The following is a 15139-nucleotide window of genomic DNA, read 5'->3' as shown; positions in this document are numbered from 1 at the left end:
AAAAATCATCACAACATCCGTGGAAGAGAAGAGAGAGGTAAGAGGAAGAAGAGAGTGATAGGAGAGAGGGCAGAGGGGGGAAGAGGAGGAGAGAAAGAAGGAGTGGAAAGAGGAGAGAGAAGTAAGGGGAAGAAGAGAGTGATAGAGGGCAGAGGGGGGAAGAGGAGGAGAGAAAGAAGGAGTGGAAAGAGGAGAGAGAAGTAAGGGGAAGAAGAGAGTGATAGAGGGCAGAGGGGGGAAGAGGAGGAGAGAAAGAAGGAGTGGAAAGAGGAGAGAGAAGTAAGGGGAAGAAGAGAGTGATAGAGGGCAGAGGGGGGAAGAGGAGGAGAGAAAGGAATGGAAAGAGGAGAGAGGAAGGGGAAGTAGAGAAGGGAAGGATGACAGAGAAGAAAGGAGGTAGGGAGAGGGAGGAGAGAGGGAGGAGAAAGTGATGATAGGGTACAAATATTGTGTATGGAGAGCAGAAGAGCCAATAATAGACTTTGGGGGTTGATGGTAAAACGAATTGACGTAAATATTTAATAATACAAAATAGTGATGGTTCCTTCATTTTCATACAAATATCCACATGACAGAGAAACGAAAAGAATGGCACTTTTTTCTTGTGTGCTTGTGCTGTGAGGGATGTGTGTGTGATTAATATCTGACACTTCCCCATGTGACTGCAATCATAAATTTTCCGGGTCACCATTCCCACACGGCGTAGCAGCCAACAGGTTTCCTGCCTACTTAACTTGGCCATCTGGGCATGATAACATATGTTTGGTACGCTAAGCTTCAACAAACAAACCAGGGTGTGAATCCAGGTTGTCTGAACCAATGTGTCATTCATGGAATCTTTTTGGTCTTCGAAAATGCATTTACTTCTCCAATACAAAAAAAAAAAAATCTAACCACACCACCCTTGAATTATACCTCTTTCCATTTGCTTGATATGCAATTTTTGCTCACCGTAATTCTTTGATGAGGGTGGTCTACGATGGTAGTAAGCATGATCTCCCCACCCGTCTCAACAAGGAATGGGTGACCCCAGGTAGAATGTCCAGTGATATCTAAATTGTCCGTAACTTCTGGAGGTAAGTAGTTCCACCGATGTTTTTCCTGGCCGTGAGAACAGTTAAAACAGTGGAATGGCTTACCTTCAGAAGTTGTCGGTGCTCCATCACTGGAGCTTCTAAAAAAAGGATTGGACATTTGTCCAGAATTATATAGGGCCGTGATGGCGAATCTCTGGCACACATGCCACAGAAGGCATGCAGAGCCTGCTCTGTGGGCACATGCTGTGTCGCCAGCTGCTCTTCTGGTTTCCAGAGCTGGTATTTGCAGGTGCTAGAGCACTGGAAAACAGCCCAAAACGGCCAGAAAACAGCCCCCAAAACAGCCTGAAAATGCCCTCCAAATGGCCTGAAAACAGCCCCAAAACAGGCATACATGTGCTGGCCAGCTGGTCTTCGGTGCTCCGGTGCATGCGAAGGCCAGCTGACCGGTGCGGATGAGCATGCCAGAAGCTCAAAGACCAGCTGGGCCAGCAAGCGCATGCACACACATTCTGGTTTGAACACTAAAAGTTTGGCCATCACTGGTATAGAGTTTCCTGCTTGAAGAGAGGTTGGACTAGAAGACCTCCAAGGTCCCTTCCGGTTATGCTATGTCCTAGCCTTCCTCCCAGGCTGAGCCATTGGTGAGTTCACCATCCATCTGGTTGTCTTGGCTAAACCATAGGACTGATTTGGATGGATTGTGTGCCATTAACTTGGTGTTGACTTAGCGAACACATCAATATTTTTCTGGGTAATTTTTCCCTAACCTGGTCTTCCCAATTTTCCAACAATGTCCCCCTCACTACTCAAAAGGAGTCCCTTCATCTTGCTACATACTACCAGTAGTTGTCCTCTTCTTCTCCTTCCTTCCACTTTTTCCAGCATTAGACCTTTTTCCAGAGAGCAGGATCTTTGCATCATGCCTCCAGATTGAGCCTCCAGATCTTTTATCATCTTCGTTGTCCTTCTCTGAACTCTTTCTAGGGTCACAGCGTCTTTTTTGTATTGTGGTCTCTAAGGCAGGGGGTCTCCAACCTTGGGCTCTTTAAGCCTGGCGGACTTCAACTCCCAGAATTCCCAAGCCAATTCTGGGAGTTGAAGTCCACCAGGCTTAAAGTGCCCAAGGTTGGAGAGCCTTGGTCTAAGGAGAGAGAGAGGCAGAGTGCTCCTTAATTTCACCTCAGGATGGTAGTGGTTTGGGGCTCCTTGTGTGGTTGGCCCATAAACAAGGCTCAGAAGCAGCTCAGAAGCAGCAAAGCAACTCCAGAATAGCTGAGATGCCAAGAGAATAATTAAGCTGGGAAGTGATAGAGCAGAGCATGTATGTGTGAAATCTATAAAGGCCACCAGGAAACAACAAGAATGCGCTGGCAACAAGTGGCTGGAAAGGCCAGAAGGAGTCCATAGAAGGGGCAAAATGCATTGCCCCCCCAAATAACTAAATCCATATAAAGTGACATGGACTCCCTTGTGGGTAAAAGTGGCAGGAGGCTCATTAATGCGCCACAAGAACCAGTCGGGCACACTTAGCAAGAGCTTATGCTGGTTCACACGGAGGTCAGTCCTACTTTGTGTTAAACGCAGATATAAATGCGGGTATAGGAGGAGCAGAGACATCACCCTGCCAAAAAAAGTGTGTCTAGTCAAGGCTATGGTTTTCCCAGTTGCAATGGATGACTGTGAAAGTTGGACCATAAGGAAGGCTGAGTGCCAAAGAATGGAGGCCTTTGAACTCTGGTGCTGGAGAAGACTCCTGCGAGTCCCTTGGACTGCAAGGCCATCCAACCGGTCAGTCCTAGAGGAGATCAACCCAGACTGCTCTTTAGAAGGCCAGATCCTGAAGAGGAATCTCAAGAACTTTGGCCACCTAATGAGAAGGAAGAAGGACTCACTGGAGAAGAGCCTCATGCTGAGAACGATGGAGGGCAAAGGAAGAAGGGGACGACAGAGAATGAGGTGGCTGGATAGAGTCATCGAAGTGAGATTGAATGGACTCTAGAGCAGTGTTTCTCAACCTTGTCAACTTGAAGATATCTGGACTTCAACTCCCAGAATTCCCCAGCCAGCAAATGCTGGCTGGGGAATTCTGGGAGTTGAAGTCCAGACATCTTCAAGTTGACAAGGTTGAGAAACACTGCTCTAGAGGATGGTAAAGGAAGGTCTGGAGCAGGGGTCCCCAAACTTGGCAACTTTAAGACTTGTGGACTTCAATTCCCAGAATTCTCCAGGCTGGAGAATTCTGGGAGTTAAAGTCCAGAAGTCTTAAAGTTGCCAAGTTTGAAGACCTCTGGCCTGGAGGAACTTGGTCCATGGGGTCGCGGTGGGTCGGACACGACTTCGCAACTAACAACAAAAACAAATAGGAGGAGCCTCCGCACTCGCAGCGGCCTGGAGTGACCGGGGACCTGGGCGGCTCTCAGACCCAACACTGACTTCAGACCCCTTGAAGGAAGGAAGAGTCCCCGCATCGAAGGGGGTGTGTGCAAAATCCCGTTCGGAGAAAGAGGAGCAAATACCTGTTGAACTTTAGGAGAGCTCGGGGCGACTCCACGTGGAGGAGGCGCGTGAGAACGCGCTCCGAGCTCCCTCGAGAGGAAGCGGGCACGCGGGGTCCACACGACCCCTAACCCCGGTCAACCGCGCACAACAGCGCATTGAGTCCAGCTCAAGAGCCACGCCAGATCCACCCCGGGATCTCTTTCCCTCTCCCCACCGTGGGAGCCCAACGCCCCCAACCGGGAGACAGCGCGGCGGATGGCAAGAGCCCCGTCGCCCCCCGGCCAAAGCGAGAGTTGCTCCCGGGAGGCGGCCGGGCTTGGTCCTTCCCCGCGCCGGCTGGGCGAACGGGCGGGCGGGCTGGGCTGGCGAGGAAGCCCCGAGCCTGGCGGCCGCCCCCCACCGAGCTCTCGCCTCTCCGCCCCCCGAAGGCAGCTGAGCTCCGCCGCCCCTTCCTCCCCGCCCGCTGCCTCCCCGCCCTCCGCTTTCCGGCCGCCGAGCCTGGCGCACCAGCCCAGCCCGCAGCCTTGCAGCGCAGCGGAGCCCGGGCTGGGTCGGTCACTCGGACGGACGGACGGGCGTTGAATCGAAGCGGCCGGCGCTGCGAGCGAGGCGACGGGAGCCCTGGAGCGGCGGCGATGCCCTGTCCCGGCGGGCTGCTGCTGCTGCCCTGAAGCGGCGGCCAGAGGAGCGTCGGAACGCGACTGAGCGGTGAGTCTCGGGCAGGGCAAAGGCGCCGGGGAGCGTCGGACTGGGCGCGTCCCTGCCGAGTTGCTTGGCCTGCCGGGCGTCGGGGAGTTGCTCTCCTCCCTCCGGAGCGGCTGGAGGGAGGCAAGCTGGCTTCCCGGAGGCCTTTCCACACGTTATGCGTGTCTAGCGCGGAGGACCCCGTGTGTTCCCGGGGCGTTCCTTCATCGTCGGGGCGTTGGGAAAAAGGCAGCCTGGGACAAACAAGGCTCGCCGCCCGCGTGTGGCGGCGAGGTTCACGTGTGAATCGCCCAACGCGGGTCTTCGTGCCGCTCCTTTCCGCGGCTCGCTCGGCGTAGCTTTCAGTTTCTGTCTCTCTTCTCGCCCGGAGCCGACGGCGAACAGCTGGAAGGATTGAATTCGCGTGGCTTGGGGAGTCCGAAGGTTGTAAGAATGTAGCCAGTCGGGTTCATTCATTAACTGCTGATCCGGTTAGCCGGTTTTTCCCCACCCCCTCGGCACAGCTTAGAAATGGGAGGCGGAATCGCTGAAAGAGCCGCCGTCCAGAGAAGAGGAAGAGCGTGCCTCTAGGGAAGTGCAGAGTGCAAATAGCGTTGCGTTCTTAGATTGTCAAAGTTAGCCAACCCTTAGATCGCATCGTTTCTTTTTTGTGAGGATCAGGGCGCTTCTCTAAACCCCGGAGGCTTCGTTGTGACACGCGTACTCAGCATTCCTGTCCTTCTGCCTTAAACGGCCATGGACCTAAGAAGGGGGAAACTAAACCAACTTACTTTATTTATTTTCATCCCGTTATTTTTGTATAAGCCACTCAAGGCGCCAACCTGAAGTAACAACTTCCTTCTCCTATTCTGTTTCTGCTTCAGGACTCAGAATGTCTCCCTGCCAGGTTTACTGCCCCCGCTAAATAATGGTTGATTGGCCAGGGGCTGCCTTTTCCTTCACGGCCCCTGAGGGCCCTAAGTGCCCCTCTCCAGAATAGGGACCCAAAGACAATCAATCAATCAATCAATCAATCAATCAATGCAAGCTGATGATGCTTCAGATGCTTCAGTATCTTTGGTGCCATGCTTTGTATAATATCTGATCTGCACCTCTGATCTTTAGGTTTATAGTCTCGGCTTTTCTCAATTGATCTTGTACTGAGCTGAAATATAATAGGAATGATTAACTAATTAAGCAAGAGAGGCTCCATTGGGAAAGAGAAACATTGCCTTCTCTTCCTGAATCATAAAGGAAATGGGCTAGGGAGCACATTTTCTCACACATCCCAGCACAAAATCCTATTTATTGTCCTTTTCGCAATGATTTTCAGCTTGTGTAATTATTAGTAGTAATATTTATCTCAGTTAATGCTTCCAGTAGGGACAATAACAGGCTGGATAAGCCCTGGCTTAGCAGGATGGCTTAGGCCAACTAGTACAGCTGCAATTACACAATTATAGTAAACTGATATGTGGAATTTCCATAGTGCATTAAGTGCGGAATATGAATCAGACTAAAATTTAGGCTTATCGTATCGAGTCAGTAAAAATCTTCATCACCACAAGAGAACAGAAATATATGTTTATTTTTTTAAAAAACAATACTTAAGTGGTGAAGGTACCAGGCTAGAAACCAGTAGATAGTGAGTTCTAGTCCTGTCTTAGACACGAAAGCCACCTGGGTGACTTTGGGCGAATCACCAGGAGATGGTGAGTTCTAGTCCCACCTCAACATGAAATCTGTCTGGATAACTTTGGGTCAATCACCAGGAGATGGTGAGTTCTAGTCCTGCCTTAGACATCTAAAAAATGGGTGGAGGGTTTAGCCTTGTTAAACAGATTAGAACGATGTAAAGGTATGATGTTGTATGATCTCAATATATAGAATATTCAGTTTAAAATGTAGAAATAATAATTGGAGTTGAACTATTGATGCAAAATGATGTTGTATGTATGAATTCAATACTTAGAATAACTAAGGGATAATAATTAAGGGATAATTATAGTAGAACAATTGATATATAATGATAATAATGTACTTAGGTTTACTTAATGAATAATTTGTGGTTCGATACATAATTGTTAGTGGTGACCATGGAAAAGATGCATAAAATCTTGTAACCAAACGACACACTATATGAAATGGAAGAAGGTTGTTGTGTGTGTTTTATGTCTGTTTGTTTTTGTTTCTTTAAAAATAAAAATAAACATTTGGGGGGAAAATGGGTGGGAGACTTTCGGCCCAAAGTCATCTCCCATATCCAACCCATCTCAGAAGGTGGTGGTTGTAGGGAAAGAGGAAGAGGAGGAGGAAGAAGGGTTAGGCAGGTTCGCCACATGAGTTATTTAGAAAAATAATAAAGGCGGGTTAAAAAAAACGAAAAGAAATTAAAAAATAAAAATATGCAAATGGCTAGAGCAGTGTTGCGAACCTTTTCGGCACTGGGTGCTGAAACAGGGGTGCAAGACCAGCCATCCAGTGTTGCATTGTGCACGCCGGGAAGATGATCTTCCAATCTCCGGCATGCGCCTGTGCAGTGGCCACCTAGTTTTCTGGTTTCTGACATGCATGCGTGCGCGAAGACCAGCTTGCCAGTGCACTAGAGTGCGCCGGAAACTGGAAGATCATCTTCCCAGCATGCACATGCACACCGGGCGGCTGCTCTTCTGATTTCTGGTGTTCACACGTGTGTGAAGACCAGCTGGCCGGCGCACCGGAACCCAGAAGAGCAACGGGTAATGGCTCACATGCCTGGGGAGATGGCTCTGTGTGACATTTCCGGCACACGTGCCATAGGTTTGCCATCACAGGGCTAGAGGTTTGCAGGCATGGGATCACAGCCCTACCATCCCTTGCTCAACAAACCGTCATTCAGAGCAATCGCGCATTACGTCCTCTGCCAGTCGTGCCAGGTAATTCAGGCATGGCTGTGTCAGGATTAGAATGAATGCAGATGTATCAAAAGAGGTATGTATGTAGCTTACTCATGGCCTTGAGATGAGAGAAAGATAATGCTAAAAGGTAAAGGTTCCCCTCGTACATATGTGCTAGTCCTTCCCGGGGGAAGTGCTCATCTCCATTTCAAAGCAGAAGAGCCAGCGCTGTCCGAAGACGTCTCCGTGGTCGTGTGGCCAGCATGACTAAATGCTGAAGGTGCACAGAATGCTGTTACCTTCCCACCAAAGGTGGTTCCTATTTTTCTACTTGCATTTTTTAAGTGCTTTCAAACTGCTAGGTTGGCAGAAGCTGGGACAAGTAATGGGAGCTCACTCCACTACGCGACGCTAGGGATTCGAACCGCCAAACTTTCTGACAAGCTCAGCATCTTAGCTACTGTGCCACCGCATATCCACATAGATAATGTTATGTGGATTTTAAAAAAAAATGTCCCAATACATTTGTTCTTTGCTCAAGCTGAGTGAGAAATGGCATTTGGTGTTTCTCAACCTTAGCAATTCTGGGATTTTAAGATGTGTGGACTTCAACTCCCAGAATTCCCCAGCCACCAACTCATCACCCACATTGCAGTCAGTGTGTCCTAGATAGTGTTTAGGCTAAATAGGCTGACTCAAGTAAGAAATGAGCTTATAGGAACCTCTGGATAATTTCATAGGACAGTGTTTCTGAACCTTAACAACTTTAAGGTGCGTGGACCTCAGCTCCCAGAATTCCCTGGCTGTCTGGGGGAATAGCAATAGCAATAGCAATAGCAGTAGACTTATATACCGCTTCATAGGCCTTTCAGGCCTCTCTAAGCGGTTTACAGAGAGTCAGCATATTGCCCCCAACAATCTGGGTCCTCATTTTACCCACCTCGGAAGGATGGAAGGCTGAGTCAACCCTGAGCCGGTGAGATTTGAACCGCTGACCTGCTGATCTAGCAGTAGCCTGCAGTGCTGCATTTAACCACTGCGCCACCTTGGCTCTCTGGAATTCTGGAAGTTGAGGACCAGACATCTTAAAGTTCCCAAAATTGATATGCTAGGCCAGGGGTCGGCAACCGTAAACACTTCCAAAGCCATTTGGATCCCTTTCCCACAGAAAAGAAAAGAACAGGAGCCACAAAACAGAGGTCAAAAAGCTCAAGAAATTGTGTGCTGGTAGATGTGCACATTCACAGTTGTGACACACATTTTGAGCGTCAGGGAGCTGCAGCAGAGGGTTGAAAGAGCTGCATGTGGCTCCAGAGCAATCCCTGTGTTAGGCAATGCAGTTCTGTCAAATCAGGTTTGGCCCTCTCCAACTGTGAGGGCGGTCCTAGAGTGGCAAGACCAACAAAACAAACTATGGGGAAAGCCAAATATTTTTCCGCTGTCTCAAAGACGGGTGGAGAACTGAGCAGTGGTGACACTCCCTGCCTCTTAAAAACCTAAATAGAAATGATCTAAGACTTGGAAGGATGCCTGAAGCTCTTGGGAAACCCTTCCACACTGAATGAACGGAGCTGGACGACAGATTTCCCCAATAGGCAAAACAGGCTGAAACTACAGAAAGGAGCTGGATGCAAATCTGCATTGTCCAGGAATTTGTATTTGTGCGGCTGCCCCTGTTTCCTTCTTCCTGTTCTTGAATGGGAGGGTGGAAGGAGTGAGTTTCCAGACTGTCTGTTGTATCCTACAACATTCCTGGCTCGATTGGCTTTTTCTCATCCTGGAGGAATTCCCATGAAGTGTAAGTACCACTTTATAAGGCCTTAGTAAGACCACCCTTGGAATATTGCGTCCTGTTTTGGTTGCTACAATATATTAAAAAAAAGATGTGGAGAGAAGAGCAACAAAGAGGATTAGGGGACTGGAGGCTAAAACATATGAAGAACGGTTGCAGGAACTGGACATGTCTAGTTTAATGAAAAGAAGGACTGGGGGGGGGTGATGACATGATAACATTGTTCCAATATTTGAGGGGCTACTGAAAAGAAGAAGTCAAGCTATTCTCCAAAGCACCAAAAAACAGGACAAGAATCAATGGATGGAAACTAATCCAGGAGAGACGCAAGCTAGAACCAAGGAGAAACTTGCTGTCAGTTAGAACAATTAACCAGTAAAATGAATTGCCTCTAGAAGCTGTGGGCGCTGGAAGTTTTTAAGAAGAGATTGGGCAATCATTTGTCTGAAATGGTATAGTGTTTCCTGCCTGAGCAAGGGGTTGGACTAGAAGACCTCCAAGGTCCCTTCCAACTCTGTTATTGTGTTATTCAGTTCCTGTGAATAGACGTTGCCTTAAAATGTCCCACTTTGCCTACAGCTGAGCTGCAATGGTATTCTTACATATCTATCAAAAGGTGACTGGATTTAGACTTGTTTATCTACGGACAGCCAAGACCAATGGGTCAACTGAACAAATCACCCCAGAATTTTCACTCTAAGGATCCATATCCAGCCTCAGGTTATCTGTTCTGACCCCCCTCCGTACTGTGAGGCATGCCAACACAAGATTACTGCTAGACAATTTATTCACAGTAAATTAACACACCGACAAGACTTTGGCAGCAACCCAGACTTCCACAGATAAGAAATACACACGAGAGCTTCTCCAGCTTTAGTATATTAGTTGTGTCCTGCAAACAGCCTCCTCCCAAAATCTCTTCTTATATACTCTCTTGGGAGGAGCCTAATCACAACCACCTGGCTCCAATTATCTTCTGTATCTCCGTAGTTGCTGTCGGCGCTTATCTGCCCGTCTTTGCCTGGCGTCTGGGACTAACTCCCTTCGCTCCTCCCCACTGCTCCAGGGCCTGACGTCCCTTTGGCTTTCACCACTGCTCCATGCCTTAGGCGCCTCCTGGTTGCCAACCAGCCTCTCTGGTCCCTGCTCAGAGTCTGAACTCTGTCCAGGGTCCTACACATCTTCCAGAGCCGATTCATAGGGTCCCTCCCTATCGGAGTCTGTTTGCAGCTCCAACGGCTCCTGCTGGGCCACAACAATTATCCTACTTCAGACACGTTACACAAAGATCTTGCTCTCTGGTGAGACCATACTTGGAATCTTGCATCTAGTTTTGGTCACCACAATATAAAAAAGATGTTGAGATTCTAGAAAGAGTGCTGAGAAGAGCCACCAAGATGATTAGAGGGCAGGAGGCTAAAACATATGAAGAACTGGAACTGGGTTTGTGGCTGTTAAGTGATTCATGCCCATTTTTTTTTTTGCCATGAATGTTAAGCGAATCATTGCAGTTGTTAAGTAAACCATGCGGTTGTTAAATTACAGGATCTCTTTTGGGGCCCTTCCACAAGGAAAGTCAGGGAGGGATCTGGATTTACTTAACGACTGCATGATTCAATTAATGCCTTTAGCAAAAAAAAAAAAAAGGTAGCAGAATTGGGCACGATTCACTTAACAAGCGCCTTGCTTACCGATAGAAGTGCTGGTCCCAATTGAGGTTGTAATCCAAGGACTGCCTGTACAAATGCTTCCCACTGAAGCCAACAGTTATTTTTGGGTGGGAACTTCTGGCATAGAGGTAGTCCTGGATTTATAACAGTTCATTTAGCAACCATTCAGAGTTACAATGGAACTGAAAAAAAAGTAACTTATGACCATTTTCCACCATTGCAACCTTTACAGCATCATGTGATCAAAATCCAGAGGCTTGGCAACTGGTTCACACTTATGACCGTTGCAGCGTCCTGAAGTCACGTGACCTCCTTCTACGCCCTCCCAAGTCAGTGGGCAAGGCAGATTCACTGAACAACCAGGTTACTAACTTAACAACTGCAAGGCTTCACTTAACAACCATGTCAAGGAAGGTCGTGAAATGGGGCCAAACTCACTTAACAAGAGAAAGCTTGGGCTCAGTTGTGGTTGTAAGTCGAGGACAGCCTGTATAACATTCTTGGCCAGTGAAATGGCTTTGAAGCATTATAGAGAAGATGAGATCGATGTCCTGGTTAGCTGAGGTTTTCTTCCTCTGGCACAAGATTTACGCACTACGTTATGAAATTGAGATTGGATTTATTTGGAAGCAGAAGCTGCATTCTTTATTAGAATGCTTATTGGTCACCACAGGGAAGAGAAGTAGGTGTGTGTGTCTATATGTTTAATTCATTCATTCATTAACAACCAATTGAGCACCAGGGACTCCTAAAAGCCAGCTTTATTGTGTAAGTGCCAAATGTTCTCATTAGTTGTGCGCAAGCAATATCAGCGCAGAGTTTTTGAGCGTCACTGATCAAATCCTGCATCACCTTCCCCACCCCAAAAAAGCCTCCCTCTTAACCTGGGTTAAAAGAATGTCTTGTGGAATGGACGTTTTTGGAGAAAATGAAAGCGCTCACCCAAAGGCTAATAGAGACTGGTGCATTCTGGCTGGCTACATCCCATAATCCCCAGCCTTTAGCAACTTTTACAAAGCAGGCTGGGAATTGCGGCAGCATGGGTGCACTCCAGGTTCCCCCTATTAAAATCTGTCATTTTGTGGCAGCTGGGAAGGGGGTCTTCTCTGCTCACCCTGCCCTGTGGAACTGTCAGGCGTGCCTCCATCAATAACCAAGGAAGAAAACTCCCAACTCCATTGTTCATGGAATTAAAAAGTAGTTTTACTGGTTATGAAAAGAAAGCAGCGAAAGTAAAGCAAGATCTGAGCCAGAAAGGCGCGAAGAAGTACATATCAAATGTACCACCCCCCACTCCCCTGGGGTTTTAGAAAGCCTTAAGACTTGGTTCAGATCCCAAATCTGGGGCTCATGTTTGAGTGGAGCTTTTAGTATATGGTTTCTTCTTATTGTCGTGGTCATAACAATAACTGCTGGTATTGTTTTGTGTTTTTAATAGGAAGGGAGGGTGAGAGGAACGAGAGGAGAAGAGAGAGGGATGAAGGAGACAGGGGAGGGGAGAGGGAGGGAGGAGAGGAAGCAGGAGGGGAGAGGGAGGAAGTGGAGAGGAGAGGAGAGTTAGGACCCTCTAGTTTCTCAAACTTGGTGACTTTAAGATGTGTGGACTTTTAACTCCCAGAATTCCACGGCCAGCCATGGAGAATTCTGGGAGTTAAAATCCACATGTCTTAAAGTTGCCAAGTTTGAGAAACCCTGCAATCCCTCTGTGTTACAATTTGGAGACTTGCAGCCCCAATGTGTTTGGGACGTTGGGTTAGGAAGGGAAAAGAAAGTTCATTTCATTTCCAGGTGAATTTATAATCTAAAAAAAAGGATTTGGTTATCAGTTCTATGATGCAGGCAAATTAAGAAAAACAAAAGAGAAAGGATCATAGGTTCCTAGATGCATAAAGGAGGAGGAACAGTAGATGAAAAGCATAATAAAAGATGTATAACTTGTGCTACATGAGGTTTTGCCTATAAAGAAAACTTCAGCCAAAATAATATTTACACACGTGATTTAAAAAAAATTATGTTACAGCAAAGTAAACAAGCTAAAGAAGCATTCATCCATTGCTATTTTCCTAAGATTTGGCAATTTATTTCAGGATAAAGTAACAGTGTTGGTAAAGATTATCTTTGGGTCCCGTCTGACAGGATGATGGGAATTGTCGCTCATCCTTTCTGGAAGGTGCCAGATTGGGATGACAAATTCTTGGAAAAGCAGCTTTGCATATTTCCTTAACGTTTCATTCATATTCATGTTCAATTCAAATTTAACCTTCCTTGTCTGACAGGACTGTTTGTGGCACATTCACACCGCCAGCTGTACTGAGTCTGTTGATCTGACTCTTTTTCTGGATTCACATAATCCATAAAACCAGCAAAAAGATCCAAAAAAACCCACCCTAAATTTAAATTAACCAGGTTTAGCCTCGGTGCATGTAGCTAATCTACCTGGTAAACTGTATTGTATAACCTTCTTATCATTTCAGTGGTATGGTAACAGTTTCATACATTTTGAAAGAATTACGGGTAAATCCTCGACTTACAACCAAAATTGAGCCTGGCAATTACGTAAATCGTAAGTTTTGATGATTGTAGAGCAAAGACACCAAAACCTATTTTATGATCCATAAAAAAGGCAATATTTGTGGTCAAAGGCTGAGCTGCAAACCTTTTGCCTCTGAGTGTCTTTTACAGACCCCCAGAGCAGTGAGCTGGTCTCCTTTATTTAGCAAACTTTGTTTATTCAGCAAATTTATATAGCTGTACATTTCATGAAGCATTCCTCTGGGCTGCTTACTACCAACCTACAATTAAACACCATACAGCAACTGTTATAAAGCATGAAACAAATAAAAACCAGGATTTCAAGAAAGTAACCAGAACCTGAATACAAGGCAACCAACCTGCATCTCCTCGTGGGGTCCCCAAAGGGTTTGAGAAAAGCTGGTTTTTAAGGGCTTTGGGGGAGTTGAAGCTCCTCCAGTGATAAGTTGAATTCTGGGAGTTGAAGCCACATTTTTTTTCAAGTTGCCAAAACATCGGTGTCGTGAATTATTTGGTTCTGTTAGTGCAGGAGGAGGAAGCCCTTTTTGCAATCTGATTCCGTTCCCATTATGTGGAGTTGCAAGAGTTTTTGGGTAGCTGAGGGCAACATTTTGAATTCTGAATATTGCGAAGTGGTTGAGGGGGAAGCTTCAGGGACAAAATGGAGGCTTAAGGAGCCTGATGTTAAACCAGGACATACCCAGGAGATGCCAAAAAGGTAAATAGGCCAACCATGATCAGGGGGGGTTAGACAAACTGAAAAAATATCAGTGGGGGCTTTCAGGCAATTTATTTTGTCCCTTAAAACCCCTCCAGACTCCACAGAGGAGGGAGGGAGGGAGAGAAGAGAGAGAGGGGGGAGGGAGGGAGGAAAGAAGGAGGGAAAGGAGAGGAAGGGACGAAAGGAGGAAAAAAGTAGGAAAGAATGGGGAGGAAGGGAAGGGGAGAAGGAGAGGAGGAAGGAAGGCAGGAGGGCGGGAGAGAGGAAAGTGGGGAAGAAAGGAAATAAAAAGGGCAGGAAAAGGGAGCAAGTGTGGAAGGGAGGAAGGGGAGAGGATAGGGAAGGAGGAGGGAGGGAGGAAGGAAGGAAATTGTTTCTACTTGCTTATCCAGGAAGATTCTGCAGCTTCCAATTGGCTGCTTGGGCTCATTTATATAGCCCAAAGTTCCAGGTTGTCCATTCCTGTCTTTCCCCAAACTGCAAGAGTATTTCCTGTCCAGAGGCGGTATACTGCAGGTTCGCCCTGGTTCGCCCAGCTGGTGCTGACTGGTAGAGCTGGTGGCGGGAGGCTCCACCCACCTGCCCAGATGTCATCACAGGTGCTCTGCACATGCGCAGAAGTGGCGCACACAAGCAAAGCAAGTGCGTGCACACTGCACACATGTGCTTCTGTTTCCAAACCGGTAGTGAAGCTAAGAGGAAACCATGACTGCTCCTGTCTTTCAGTAACTTTAAACGGGAGGAATGAAATTATCCAGCCCCATTGAGCTTCTTGAAATGGGTACTATCTGCAGAGCATGTAAACTGGGAGCCACCAGTCGGCAACCAGGCTACAAAGTGATAGACGGTGAGTTCAAATCTGACCTTAACCAGCCAGCTGGGTGACTTTGCCCAACCCACCTTACAGGGTGGTTGTTGTGGGGGGAAAAGAGGTGGAGGAAGGTGTGCTGGATACTTTGCCACCTTAAATTATTTGTAAAAATAAGGTGGGGTAGAAATAAATTCGCTCCGGCCAACCAAGCAGTTTGAAAGGGTGCAAACGCAAGTAGATAAATAGGTACCACTTTGGTGGGGAGGAAACAGAGATCCGTGATGTCATGCTGGAAAAGTCTTCACACAACACTGTCTCAATGGCCTTGAAACAGAAATGAGTGTAGTTGTGGGATTCAGCCGGTTTGTACCAGATTGGGCAAACCGGTAGCTCCGACGATCAGCTGGGGAGCGAATTGGTTTGCTCCGATGATCAGGTGGGCCCACCCTCCCTTGTGCTTTACTTACCTAAATCCTCTCAGCTTATTCGCGTGGTAGAATGGATTGCTTCGCCT

General features: G+C 47.3%; 1 protein-coding gene across 2 annotated transcripts in view; it reads left to right on the top strand.

The window, feature by feature from the left end:
* The first annotated feature begins 3835 nt into the window (after positions 1–3835).
* CPNE2 (copine 2) overlaps positions 3836–15139 on the top strand; it is a 135271-nt gene continuing 123967 nt past the window's right edge. The window contains exon 1 of one of the 2 annotated variants that reach the window (XM_032230428.1): positions 3836–4247. Coding sequence is in view for 1 of the 2 variants with exons in the window: in XM_032230427.1 (XP_032086318.1) it covers positions 8891–8897 (7 nt within the window). In the remaining variant the exon portion in view is untranslated. Of the gene's footprint in view, positions 4248–8542; positions 8898–15139 lie in introns of those variants that run through there. The other variant, XM_032230427.1, reaches the window with a different exon arrangement.

This window comes from Thamnophis elegans, chromosome 14 (assembly GCF_009769535.1).
Source record: "Thamnophis elegans isolate rThaEle1 chromosome 14, rThaEle1.pri, whole genome shotgun sequence".
In the NCBI taxonomy this organism is placed as follows: Eukaryota; Metazoa; Chordata; class Lepidosauria; order Squamata; family Colubridae; genus Thamnophis; species Thamnophis elegans.
This window is presented reverse-complemented; position numbering and strand designations above follow the sequence as displayed.